Source organism: Carassius auratus, chromosome 39 (genome assembly GCF_003368295.1).
Source record: "Carassius auratus strain Wakin chromosome 39, ASM336829v1, whole genome shotgun sequence".
Classification (NCBI taxonomy): Eukaryota; Metazoa; Chordata; class Actinopteri; order Cypriniformes; family Cyprinidae; genus Carassius; species Carassius auratus.
Window position 1 is genome coordinate 6,546,950 of NC_039281.1, and position 13,734 is coordinate 6,560,683.

General features: G+C 37.0%; 1 protein-coding gene across 1 annotated transcript in view; it reads left to right on the plus strand.

Annotated features, from left to right (window-relative positions):
• The window catches only part of LOC113058024 (probable E3 ubiquitin-protein ligase MID2), a 61,313-nt gene that overhangs the window by 33,526 nt on the left and 14,053 nt on the right, over positions 1 to 13,734 (plus strand). The window contains exons 3-4 of the mRNA XM_026225690.1: positions 11,095 to 11,160; positions 12,659 to 12,754. Of these exons, the coding sequence (XP_026081475.1) occupies positions 11,095 to 11,160; positions 12,659 to 12,754 (162 nt within the window). The remainder of the gene's footprint in view (positions 1 to 11,094; positions 11,161 to 12,658; positions 12,755 to 13,734) is intronic.

A 13,734-nucleotide genomic window follows, 5' to 3' on the forward strand; every position in this document is an offset into this window, starting at 1 on the left:
AAATGTGTAAAATATTAATATGATTAATTTTTTTTCTATTTTAATATATTTTAGAGAGAGAAAGCGAGAGAGAGAGAGAGATTCAATCAACTTTGATACGTTTTTCAGGATTCTTGATTAATAGAAAGCACAGCTTTTATTTCAACAACATTTATTTATTTAGTTAAAGGACAAAAATCAGCGTAGTGCAGGATGTGCCATCTGTTTTTATTTTAATTTTTTTAATTATTGTCCATTTTGGTCCACACTTCTGTTGTTTAAACATAGAGAAGGGACTATTCAATTTCAGATATGTGCTTAAATATCCCATTCTATTATGCAATGGACTGCTATAAATAAACTTAAATAAGACTTTCTATCTTCAGTGAGGAAATATTAAGTTAGCACTGTTTGTCTGTGGAGCATGCCTGGCTCTCAAGTCTTACTCATTTCATGCTTTTGAAAGAGTCTGGAAAATGAGAAATATCATGGGTCCCAGACCGAATTCTCATTCTCAGGTTTTCTGAGATTTTTTTCTTTGCCTATTCAACCCACTCTGAAGAGCAGACACCTCATGCATGCTTTATTCCCAGAGCCATCCTTAATGGACTGTTAAAAATGTCACCTATCAGCTGTCCCTGGTGCCAGTGTCAAAGAGCCCGGGGTCCAACAAATCTGCCATGCTGCCACACAGAGGAGAATCCCAGCAGTGAGCTTATTTCCCATCATACAGTCTGTTTATCTTGACTTGAGCGTTAAGCCTTGTGCCATGCATGCTAATTATTCTAGAAGATTAGAGCCAGAGGAGGTAAAAATAGTTTGCGCTGTCTACGTAATTATGTATTCTGCATCAAAATGTGATCCAAAAATGCTTTCCCTATCAGTATGGAAAAGCAAGGTACACGGTGACATTTTCAGCACAAGTAAATCAGAATTGGGATTTTGTATTTACCCCCCGTCAGGGACTAACCACTGATTTATTGGTATGAAAGGTGAAACTATGAAAAAAGAAAAAAAAAAAAGAAATGTGAAACCTTATTGGAAATTATGATTTAAACAGTCCTGTAAATTTAGATCAAACAGTTGTATGATAATAAAAATAAATAAAGAAATAGAAAAAAATGTGTTCATATCTATCTATCGATCTATATACACATACATAAACAATTTTCTAAATTCTTAAGCAACTATTTGTGGAATATACAAAGATTAATATGTTGTTTTATGAAAATGTCTTTGAATTGTAATCCCAAATAAAAAAATATCCATACTAGAACATGATTATGTTTGAGGACTTATGTCCATAAAGTAATTGTTTCTTTGGACAGATGTTATGTTTAATATCAGTTTGCACAAGATAAGAGATCTATGTAGAAATCACTCAAATGGGTTTGTGTACTGCATGAACACATATACTGTGTAATTTCTTATACATAAAATACTAAACATGAAGCATAACCCATATATTTGGTATTAAACGTCCAGTAAAATATGGGTCTTGCTTGTATTAAGTCCAAAAAATCTCTTCTGAAAAACATTTCATAACACTCTTTGAACAACATACACTCGCTTGTAACTTTGTCTGGTCTCCCTGCTCCAGTCACAAAATGGCACGCTTAGTTTGAAACTTATTGCACGGTGGGTAGTTTACATGCTTGTGTGTCGTGACACATTAAAGCTGCTGCCCTCAGGGGAGTGTGGATGTGCTGGTCTGTGCTGTCTCATGCTCTGTCCTGTAAAATTAGATGTAAAAAGCTAAAATTAAACTGAAAACATTTCTGCTTTAAATAAGTCATAAATACACTGCATTAAAGTACTATTTAAAATGTATTTAAAGTTATGTATCATAATTAAATTCAATTTGTTCATTTAGCATCTTTTTAAATTAAAGAGCACTCATATAAAAAAGCGTATAACAATTAATAATAATAATAATAATAATAATGTTAAAATGTATTTTTCAAAGGCCAGTGTCCACTTGAGACACTTGGAGTGCGTGATGTACAGCAGTAGTTTAATGAAGTGGGCTGAAATTGGCTGAACATGGGCTGCAGAGAGCAGATTTGACCAGTATGTTCATTCTCACAACATTGCTTTGTGAAAATCAGACAAAATGGAACATTGAATTGTGGATTTTTTATTTTGTTACAGAACATTTTATTAAAGGTAATAGGTGCACTTGGTAACACTTTAGTATAGGGACCAATTCTCACTATTAACTAGTTGCTTATTAGCATGCATATTATTAACATATTAAAAATGTGTATGGCCCGCGTGGAGCAGTACTGGACTGAAGCGATATCTTGACACAAAGACATTGTGTTTGTATACATGCTAGTTTGTTTCAAGTAGCCGCCTTTCTGCTGCGGCAGAGCAGCACTGATAGCATTAGCCACACGTTTTTGCTCTTGCTGCCTTTCTTGTTACACAACAAGCGAGTAATCCTACGTTTGCTGTGTAGACAGCTTCATTGATTATAATGAGAGTAATCCAGTTTTTCTGCACTGCCTCATAGACAAGTTGTAAGAAGTTCCATTAATATTTGTTTTGTACCATTTGTTGTTAAATGTACATACCCATACATTTAGCAGATTGAACAGCTCATTGTTTACTTTAAGCAATGTTTAACAACATTTCATCTACACTGTAAAAAAAAAAAATTAAGATTGCTGCGATTAGTTATTACAATTTAAAATTCAAGATTAGAAGAATTAAAGTGTTGTTTCAACCTAAAAATATGCTTAACTTAAATAAATAATAAATATTATTAAAACTACAGTGCTTTCAAGACCTGTTGAAATTGTGTACAGTACCCATAATCAACAAAATGTCAAGCTTCGACTGATGCAACATTTTGAAAACAGAACAGAGCCATGGTTCGTATGATTTTCACAAAGTCAACCTACAGATTGTTGGAACTGAGATTGTTACTCAGTGATTCATCCAGCTCAAGCATTTCTCAATAGTATTTATTATAGACAAACATCTATTGGTTTGGATGTTCTGCAGAGGCTTTCATGACTCGGCATCTGTCGTCATTGCGTTTTTAAAACCCAGATCACACGTTTCTGACAGAATATCTCATGAAGCGCTGCGTGGCATAGAGACTGAGTGTTTAGAGTCATCGAGGCATCCAGAGTGTTTCAAAGGCCCATCAAAGGGATTCTTCACTCTTATGTAGCCAATTAGACACTGAGAACTGTAGTTTGGAGCGGTGATGCAGTAGTTTCTGTGTCTGTTGCTGCTGTGAGACTGCAGTCGTCCCTGTTGTGCAACTCAAATGCCCATCTCGGTCTCCTGTGGTTTGAGAACTAGGTTGTGTCTTTGCTGTGAACCCTTAAAGAAAGCAGTACTTGCCACTCTTGGCATCAACACACTTTTTATCTGCCTTTGAAAACATGTTTACACTTCAGAGAAACTGTCTCTGTGTGAAGTTGTTCTGTATTCTACAGGCCACTGAGTACAGCTCACAACTGCAATGACCGGCAGTGTTTCAAGTCACCTTCCAGTTCAGCTAAAGATTATATTGTTGCTGAGGTCAGAGATTTAGTGTGTTAGAGGATAGCTGCTTCTTAAATCTTTTTGTCAGGATCGTTGTGATGAATCAAGAGATGTCCGTGCAATTTTTAGTGAAGCTCTTTATTCATCTGCTAGTGTGCCTTTAGAAATGATGTATTTTTTTCCTTGAGGGAGGCAGCAGCAAACAGACTGCCAGAAGCAGATGTAGATATATGGATGGTCATGCACAGAACTGTCTTGATTTACTGTGGTAATTTTGCTATGTTTTTTTATATTAAGAAGAACACTAGACTGTAATTGGAAAGGTTGCAATTTTAAGACTCACATGCATGTGAAATGCTTGCAAGATGTTGTGCGATAAAGAACAGTCGTAATGTATTATATGTCATCAACATTATATACATTATATACATTATATACATATATAAATGCCTGTTTTGGAAAGCAGATAAAAGTACTCATACAGTACATCACAATTTTGTGAAAGAATGAAAAATGTTATCTGATAGTGAGATTGAAATTGAATATATTGACGTTGTCCAAATAAAGTTCTTAGCAAGGCATATTACTAATCAAAATGTAAGTTTTGAAATACTTATGGTAGGAAATGTATAAAATATCTTCATGGAACATGATCTTTACTTAATATCCTAATGATTTTTGGCATAAAAGAAAAATCTATAATTTTGAACCATACAGCGTATTTTTGCAGTATGCATAAGTTAATATTTATTTATATGGTTTCTTCAACTGAGAAATAAGCATTGTAGTTAGAAATCTACTTTTAGTTTCTACTGTTTATATGTATGTTTTTATTGTATGTTAAATATATGAAAGTATGTATAATAATGTGTTTATACATTTCCAGTTTCTTGAGTCATTTATCGTCATATTAGAAATAAGCATTGTAGTCACTAAATATACTTTTTTCTTTATTATTATAAGTATTATTAATGTTGTTATTATTATTTTTTTTAAGAATTTGTATTATTATTTTGATATTATTATTTTATCACTTTATTTTAAATATTGTAATTGCTATATTTGCTTACTTATTTGTAAAGCTTATTGTCTAAATAATATAAAGTACATGAAAGTTATAAATAAAAAAATTAAATTAAAAATTAAATGTATGCATTTAGCAGACCCTTTTATCCAAAGCGACTTACAGTGCATTCAGGCTATCAATTTTTAACTATCATTATAAACATATAAAACATAAACATAGTTATAAACATTATAAAAAATATATAAATAAATAAACACCCAAAATTTGCTGAAATGGACTTCAAAATATTTGAGCGGAGTCTTAATGCTATGCAAATTAATAAGAAAAGACGTAGAAGAAATGTTAGGGATTTCAGTACAGTTGGATCCAGGATAAAACTGCTGCTATTCAGTTTGACAACATTTGACACAATCTTGCTCTGGCCGTTGGCATCCTTGCTCTTTCTCAGCACTCATAGGACAGTGAGAGAGATGTAGAAGAACATGTAGGAGAAGGACAGAAGGTCTTTTGATGCGTGACTCACCATTCATCCACAATTGAATGTTTCAAATGGCAAGTCCCTGCACACGCCTCCCCATGTGCTCTGCCTGAACAGAGGGAAATCATGTTTTCTTTCGCTTTGCGTTCGAGTTATTTATCCGGGTATTGCTAATCTATGGGTTTATGGATTTCCAGTTGAGAAGGACATGTTTGTTTTGAGAGTTCCCCTTGGCAGATCCTGCTCTGCAGAACTTACAAACATGAAGGTCTCAAAGGGAGGTGGATTATGGGAAGTGTCTGAAAAAAAGACAAATTAATATCGACCAATTCATGTTCAAAGAAGTGCTAAATGACTATCTCAAACTTGCCTGAACCAAACAAGTTCTAAGCTTCCCACAGCCATCATTCAGAGAGGTGCCAAACAAATTTCAACACATTTTTATTTTTTTGTCCGAATATGGTTCAAAACTATTACAAGCCCAATTTACATAGAAAGGATGTGTGTTTTATTCTGCAGAGAATGACAGTGAATGGAAATATTCAAGGCACAGCACTGTTTCAGCTCGTTTTTCAGCTGCTTTTCAGGCGTTTAGTGAATGCTTTGCTGTTTCAAGAGAGGGAATATATATGACAGATATGCCAGAAAACATCACTCTCCATGAGTCGAGGAGCACTCAAACCTTTTACCTTGGACCTGAAAGACATAATAGCTATAAGTGTTGTCTAACATTAACTGAATTACCCTGAAAGAAAAGAAAGAACTGTCCTGAATTGATGTGAGTTTCAATGAGAACTTAAATGAGAACAATTCATTTAGTTCATTCGAGGCCCTGTCAAATGATTTACAGCATCCACGATATCTCCAGGGTGTACGCCATCAGCTAAAACAACAAAACGCACAATAGCACCAGTTGTAGATTTGTTTTTGTTCTCCAAGCACAGGCATAATTTATGGGGTTGAATACACAACAGTGCTGTCTTTCTCTCCACCTCTGTTCTGTACCCACCCTCTTTCACCTTGACTTCATAACACCACTTTTCAAAGTCTAATGAGAGTCTGGAGGCTGTGTACAGCATTCCTGGGTGGTGATATACGTTGGGCACCTGTGCACGCTTGTGTACACTTTACCAATCTACAGCCAAATGTTTTGGGCTTCAGGAGGCATGTGATATTTTAAACTGAAGAATGAGACCAGTCTGAACCCCAAGGCCAATGAAAACACTCAATTCGACATTAGCAAGCACATTATTTCAGATCAATTGAATCGCTGAAAGTGATTTCACCAAGGACAACATGTTCCTGGATCAACATCTTTGTTGATCCTGGAACAACATTCCTATCAACCAATCAGATTTGAGGGATAACTCTTCAGGAAAAATCTGTTTTAGGCTTACGATCAGGGTTAGGTGCTTCTATACCCTTGTTAATCAGCTATCATTTCACACTGATTTTAGGAGTTCAGTTTAAAGATAGGGATTAGGTTTAGTCTATATTTTTGGACCACAAAAAATGTTGATCGGGGAACATGTCTTACTTGGCAAAATCACGACTACCAAAGTGGATCACCATGTCATTCATATCCTGGGTAAATCTACAGCAGTTAATTGTGTTCAACAAATGAAATGTAAAGCCATTTAGCAGACCGGCCACGTGAGTCAGTCTTCAGCGTTCCCTTGCTTGTCCAAATTGATAGCACTTAACTCATTGGAAGATGAGCCAAGGCTTGTTTCTGCAAATTAATTTTCTGAATAAACGGTTTGTTACGCTGCCTGTCAACGACTGATGTCAGGCTGAAAGTTGTCTTCGGCTTATGATTACAGGGAGCATGCAGGGTTGGGTTCGGGTAGGGTTCAAAGTCAAATGGAGGAGACCGTATCTTTCCAAAACAGTCTCAGAAGTTTTGCAGCTATAAATAATCCGCAAGCTCCGTTTTGCATCTGAAACCTCTAGAGCCTCTCAAGGGCTCAGGCTTTTTTGTGTAACAGCCTCTGCCATGTATTGTTTTCATGTAGTTTCATCAGCTTTGCATGTCTTTTTTTTCGCTGTGACCTCTACTGTGGTGACCCAGAGTTTGCTCCTGCCCCACATCGGCCATTAACTGTGACATCCATGCTCCTCTTTCAAGCAGATGCCAATATCGGCCTTCCAGGCACGCATTAAGAGGAGATAATGGATTTACTAAAAAACCATAAGCTTCTCTTTCTGGCAGTTTTCTGGCAAGTGTAGCTATTTAAAAAAAAAACGTGACATTTTACGTAAATGGTCTTTACCTAAAAAAGCATACAAAGCTAAGTCTAGCGTAAACTGTGCGACTTTTAAAATCTAAACGGAATTTTAAACACTAGGTATCATACACTTACTGCTTTTTTTGTTTTGTTTTATGGTTACACAGAAAACCTGGGCATTGTGTACTAAGCAACTGAGGATCACACGCTACCAGACGTTTAAGTCTTTTCAAAACAGATGCATGGCAAATGAAAACATTATGTGTTCTAAAATGTGTTCTCAAAATAACAAACCTGTCTGATATCCTCTGACTGATGGATTTATAGTCTGTCCCCATCATACACATCCATCAACTCAGGACTGCCCAAAATCTTTTTTACAAGGGAAGTTCAATATTTCCCACCTTTCCATAGACGCTAGTAAACACAAAAAATAAAACTGCCCTTTTTTGCGGAGCCTTGTTTGTCATGTTTAATGAATATTTTTTAATCCTGCTCAACCTTGATATTGTTTATAAATTAAATATAATGAATTAACCTCACTAATGTCTGGTAGAAGCTGAAGTGTCCCTGTTCCTGCAGACTCTGACAAGCGGAGGTTCCTCTGTGTTCCTTTTAATGTCCTCCGTGGCTGTAATTAACTCAAACACATTCCTATTAAGTTGTTTTGCATGAAGCACATTTTCCCTCAAGGGATTTGTCTTTCCCATGAGATCGAGCAAATTCCTCTGACACTCGTCCTTTTACCTTCAAGCCGGTTAGTCAGTGGAGTTTCATGTCTTCCTGTCTGTGGCCTTCAGGCTGATGATCTGTTCCCGGTGAAATACGTAGACGGATAGATAATGTGAGGTTAGGGAAGTATGGAAGTTTATTTCAGACAGCCATGAAATAAAAATTAGAAAGGTAATTGCAACTTATCTCACAATTTTGAGTTTATATCTCACAATTCAGACTTTTTGCTGATAAAAGCTGAATTGCAAGATGTAAACTCAGAATTGCATGGAAAAAAGTGTGAATTAAACTCACAATTACTAGTTGAAAACCTTCATTTGTGAGATATGAACTTGTATTTCTGAGAAAAACAAGTAATAATTGCAAAATGTGAACTTCAAATTACAATAAAAAAGTCAGAATTGTTAGATGCTACTCAGGATTACAAGAGAAAAAGCCGAAGTTGCAAGATGTTAACTCAGAATTATGGAAAAAAAAGTCAGAACTGCGAGATGTTAACTCAGGATTACAAGAAAAAATAATAATTGGAAGATGATAACTCCGAATTATGAAAAAAGACAGAATTGCGAGATGAAAGCTGTAAGACGTCGAGGTGAAACAAAGCCGCTGAACGCAGCGGAGCTTTTATTATGCCACAGTCGTGCATACAGTATGTCGTGCATATGTGGGGAAAAAGCAGCGCTGTTTTATCATACTAGATACATTTGAAAGTTCTGTTATAATGCTACTCTGTGCGGTTGACACCGATCCATTAAAACACACACAACATATTAAAAGGTCTTTGGCGTTTCCATATGTTTTCTACAAAACAAAACCAGAATTCGAGGGGTTATGATGTCATTGGCAGGCGACACAATGATACTATCGACACGGTCCATGTCACTAGTTAAAATTGCTTATTTATCTGTATTTAAACATTTGGGATAATGAAAGTACACAAGTCAGCCAAATATTTTACAATGTTAAGTGGTTTTTGGAAATGTTAAAAAAAAAGTCAGAATTGCGAGATTTTAATTTAGGATTTCGAGAAAAAGTCTGAATTGTGTGATTTTTTTTAACTCAGAATTATGAAAACAGTCAGAATTGTGAGATATAAACTCAGGATTAGAAAGATCAGAAAAAAACACCTACCCCTTCTAACCTCAACAGTACATTTTCATGTGTATTAGAAGTATAGGCATGACTGAGTCAAAGCTTTAAACACAGCATTGTGGGATTTATTTATTTTTCTTTTTGATGGAGAGAAGGGGGTGCATTCCACTGTGTTAAAAGCTTAATGTCACTCCCCAGACAAGCTTCAAACAAGGGTAATGTAGACAGAATTAAATGACTGTCTAATTAATTAGAAGAACGGAGGCTGGTAAGAAACAGCAGTGGCTTCTCATTAGACCGAGTTTGCGAGTCTCTGGAGAGTGCTGGTTTGGAATATTATCTGGTGCAAGCGACATTTCCCAGCAGGCTCTGGTTGCTGACACATGCACGCACTCAACCGCCCGTTGTTAGCGTGGTTGCTGTGTTTCCGCATCGTGTTCCCTGAAAAAACACAAGTGGAGAGGATCACAGAATAATTAAACACACCCACTTTGAAGTCTGTTTTCTCGCCTCGGGATGGAATTCTTTTTCAGGATTTGTTGTTGTTGTAGCTCTGACCCAGAACTTAATGGATGCGGCGCACGCCTGTTAAAGCGTGTAACGCCTACTTTGTGAGCATCAAACTCAACTCAACAAATATCTTGTACATCTTGCCTTCCCCTTGTATCTGGGCTAATCTCTTATCTGATAACAAGGTCTCGTAAAACTGTGAATCATTTGGACAAGAGCTTTCCAACCAAGTTTGATTCTTTTGATACATCCAAGCTGTTATTTCATTTATTTTTATGAAGCGTTTGCTAATATAAGTAGTATATGCAGATGTAATTCAACTGTAATAAATTCACCCGAAACACAGCCTAGATTGTTAGTCCTTCATATCATTCACTCTCACTCACTCTTTGCTTTATTCCTTTGTCATGCCACAGTGTCACTTTGTGTACTGCAGCACTCTGTTTGTTTCATATTAGAAAGAGCAGAGTTTTTATGTGTGTTTCTGTCTCTCTCTCTCTCTCTCTCTCTCTCTCTCTCTCTCTTTGCTCTTCCTCTTGCATGGCTGTGTCTTTGTCTTTGAAGTCTAGTGTCTGCTTTAATGAGTGTGTACTTCAGACTTGTTCAGCCCAAACCGCACCAGGTCTGCTGTTCTGAGGCCACTCCACTCTCTCTCTCTCTCTTTCTCTCTCTCTCTCTCTCTCTCTCTCTCTCTCAGCATCCCTCCTTTCCTTTCTTTTCCTTTCCTTTTTCCTCTTTGTTTGTTCTTTTGTCAGGTCCTTTGTTTGTCTGTTATTATTTTTTCCCTTTCTTCCTTATACCTTTATTTTTCTTTCCCTTCCTTCTGTTTATTTTTTCCTTTTCTTTCTTTCTTTCTTCTTTCATTACCATTTTTTTCACCGTTCCTTCCTGCCGTCCATACTTTTCTTTTTATTTCTCTTTATTTCTCACTTATTCCTTCCTTCTCTTTCTTTCTTTCATTTACTTCTATTTCCTTCCTTGTTCCTTCATTCCTTCCTTCCTTCATTCCTTCATTATTTCTGACATTTATTCCTTCCTTTCTTTCCTTCCTTCTGTCATTCATTGCCTTCCTTCCTTCCTTCCTTCCTCTCATTATCAGTCTCTCTCTCTCTCTCTCTCTCTCTCTCTCTTCCTCACTCAATTGGGCTCAAAGCTCGTTCACCCCCGGCAGCTTGTCTTCTGTCTCCTGGGAGGTGATACTTGGTTTTGATCTATAAATCATCCTTGACTGTTCAGTCTTTAATTAATGACCCCCATCTGTCCTTGCTGGGTGAGCTTGAATTTTAAAATGCTGACACCCCAAACAAGCGTGCCTGATGCAAGAAGCCCCCGAGTAAAGCAAGCTATCAGGGCACTGAGAGTAAGCAGTCTGTCATAGACACCCTCACCTGCTCGGAGGTGCTTCCAGCCCATTTACCCAGCAGAGCAGGAGGGATAAAGCAAGCAAGAGGCTGAAAACCAGTCGCCGGACAGAGCAGGGGCAATAATACTTGCGTCCATCAGTGGGCCAGACCAGTAAGGCTGTGTGTATGTGTGTGTGTTCATAGGCTTTTCAAGTGAGCCCTGCCAGAGTTTCTGAAGCGGTAATGGAGGCATCAAAGACAAGCGTCGCGGTGAGTCACCGGCTCCCTTTTACAATCTACGTACTGGATGTGTGCAAGACAGCATTTCAGGCCATAGACGGGGGGTGCGGGACGTGCAGGTGGACAGGGTCAGGCTGCATCACATATGCATGAATAGCCAACAACACAAAACAAGAGAACATAAAGGCTCTGTTCTCTCTTTTGTATGCTGATGTTGTTGTTCCCATCGTTTCTGCATGCTTTTCAGTCCGCTCGGGCTTCTTTTTTGTTTCCTCTCATGTCATTAAAATCAGCTGTTCATCTCAGCACCATGTTCATATCTTTCTCTCCTGTCTCCCGCTGTGCGGGTCATCACTTCGTACAGCTGCTCATGTAGCATGATGGGACGGCTCTCTTTACGTTGTCGCTACGATTTCCCTCTTTATCTTTCAAACTTGTATTTTAGTGAAGCATGTCGACTCTTTTAACTAATTACGCATTTCTCTGGCTCTCTAAATGCAACACCCTCATATATATTTTGTATGTAGTGTTAAACTCCCTTACTCAATAAAATAGGACAGTACATCATCCCTTTTACATGAGCTACAAAATGTAAGCGGTTTGTCTCACAGTCACCTAAACTAACAATTTCTGACCTTAAACCATTTATTAAACTTTAATTTAGTTTGTGCAAAGTGTACACTAGAGCTCATGAATTAGGACACCCTCCCCCCAGTGTGAAAGTCTCAGCCCAGCGCACACAGTTTCTCGTTAGTGACGATTAGTGGTTGTGATGTGGAACTAATTTGCTGTTAGTTGCTTGTTTTGAATCTAATCCGTCTTTGTGGGATCTCTGTGGACTCTGTATCATTTATCCATGCGCACCTACACTAACATTATCGTCCGCACAGTGTTTTTCTTTAATTCATGGAAGAAAAAAACAGATCAGGATCAGTGGGAAAAATAATCTGCTGCCTTCAAATAAGTCAATAAGTTAAAATACGTTTTAGTCCCTTGAAGGCAGATGTATTATGTGATAGTTTTAAATTCCAAATGTAGCCGTCTTTTTTTTGGAGTGTATTTATATTGAAGGGGAAGTTCAACCAAAAAGAATTGTTCCAAACCTATATGCTGTTGTTTTTAATCAATTTAATGGCACAAAATTCATATATTATAATTGGGTTGTACACTTCCATTGATTTATTTGATCAAAATAAATATATAATTACAGTTGAAAACAGCTGTTTTCTATTTTAGTTTATTTTCGAATGTAATTGTGATGCCATTCATTACTTAAGACTTCATTGTTACATTATCCTTCATAAATCATTCTAATATGCTGATTTGGTGTCCCCCGAAAAATCTGTATTGTGACTTTTGTTTTTTTATCACCTCGTTGATAAATAAAAGTATTGATTTCTTAAAAAAAAAAATATATATAATATATTTATAATATCTTGATGGGATGAATGGAAAAAAGCTTGTCTATGTCACGCAGAATAAGAGTGATTCATTCTGTCTAAATGCCATGTCTCTGCCATTCCAACAGCAGACCTTGGAGAATAACTTAACCAATCTGGTGAAGAGGAACAGTGAGCTAGAGAACCAGATGGCCAAACTCATCCAGATTTGTCAACAGGTGGAGGTGAGTCTGAGCAAATGTATCATTATATTCTTCATCATCAAACTTCCTCATAATATACTTTCAAATCCATGTTCAGATGTTTTCCTCAAACAAATTAGGTTGCATTCAATATCTGTTGCACTTTTGAGCTACAAATGTTTGTTAGAGTTTCAAGGCTGTTCCAGGGATGCAATTACAAAGTATAAAGAATAATGTATATTTGATATTTCTAGTTTGCATATAATTGTTGCAGTTATATTGATATGTGCATTAATGTTTTTACACCTTTGTGCCTTCCTCAAGTGCCAATGAAGGTTTTTTTTTTCTTCACAGTCTAGTGTGCCTGTATAGGCAGTTTTTGCATGGCTTGTTTTGGCTTGAGTTCTACATTGACATGCATTTTCTGCTGAACCAAAGGCTAGAAAAGCCTCCACGAGTGTATCAATAAGAATGCAGATTGGTAAATGCTGTTCTTGTGAATAAAAGAGACTAGCACAGCTTGGTAGTGATGTGACATATTTATGCACACACGGTAAACAGTCCTTTTGAAAGTCCGTTAGTAGCCTTTTATCTTTAAATCAGAGCTTATTAAAGGCACAACAAACAAGTCACCAGGGATATATTTAGGCCTTTGCATAATGTCACCTTGAACATCGACTGAGCGAGTTGTGGTTACTCCAAATATGACTCAAGATCAGCACTAAGACATCAGGCACAAGGGAAATTCATATGCGAGCATCTTTTTTAATGACTCTGTCAGGATGGTTGTCCTTGCTGTTTGAGGAAAAAAAGCAGGTGACAAGGCATTGTTACTTCATTAGCTGAATCAGTCTTGTTGAACCCTGAGGGGATTACATGCGTAGCACGTCTTTAACCTCAGCTGAACTGCACATAGAAAACTTCTGCATACCACCAGCTGCTCTGAGCACTCTATGAATGTAGCTCACTCCTCAGCTGAGAGAGTCAGTGTGGTGAAGGCCATTCATTTTAAAGCATTTAAA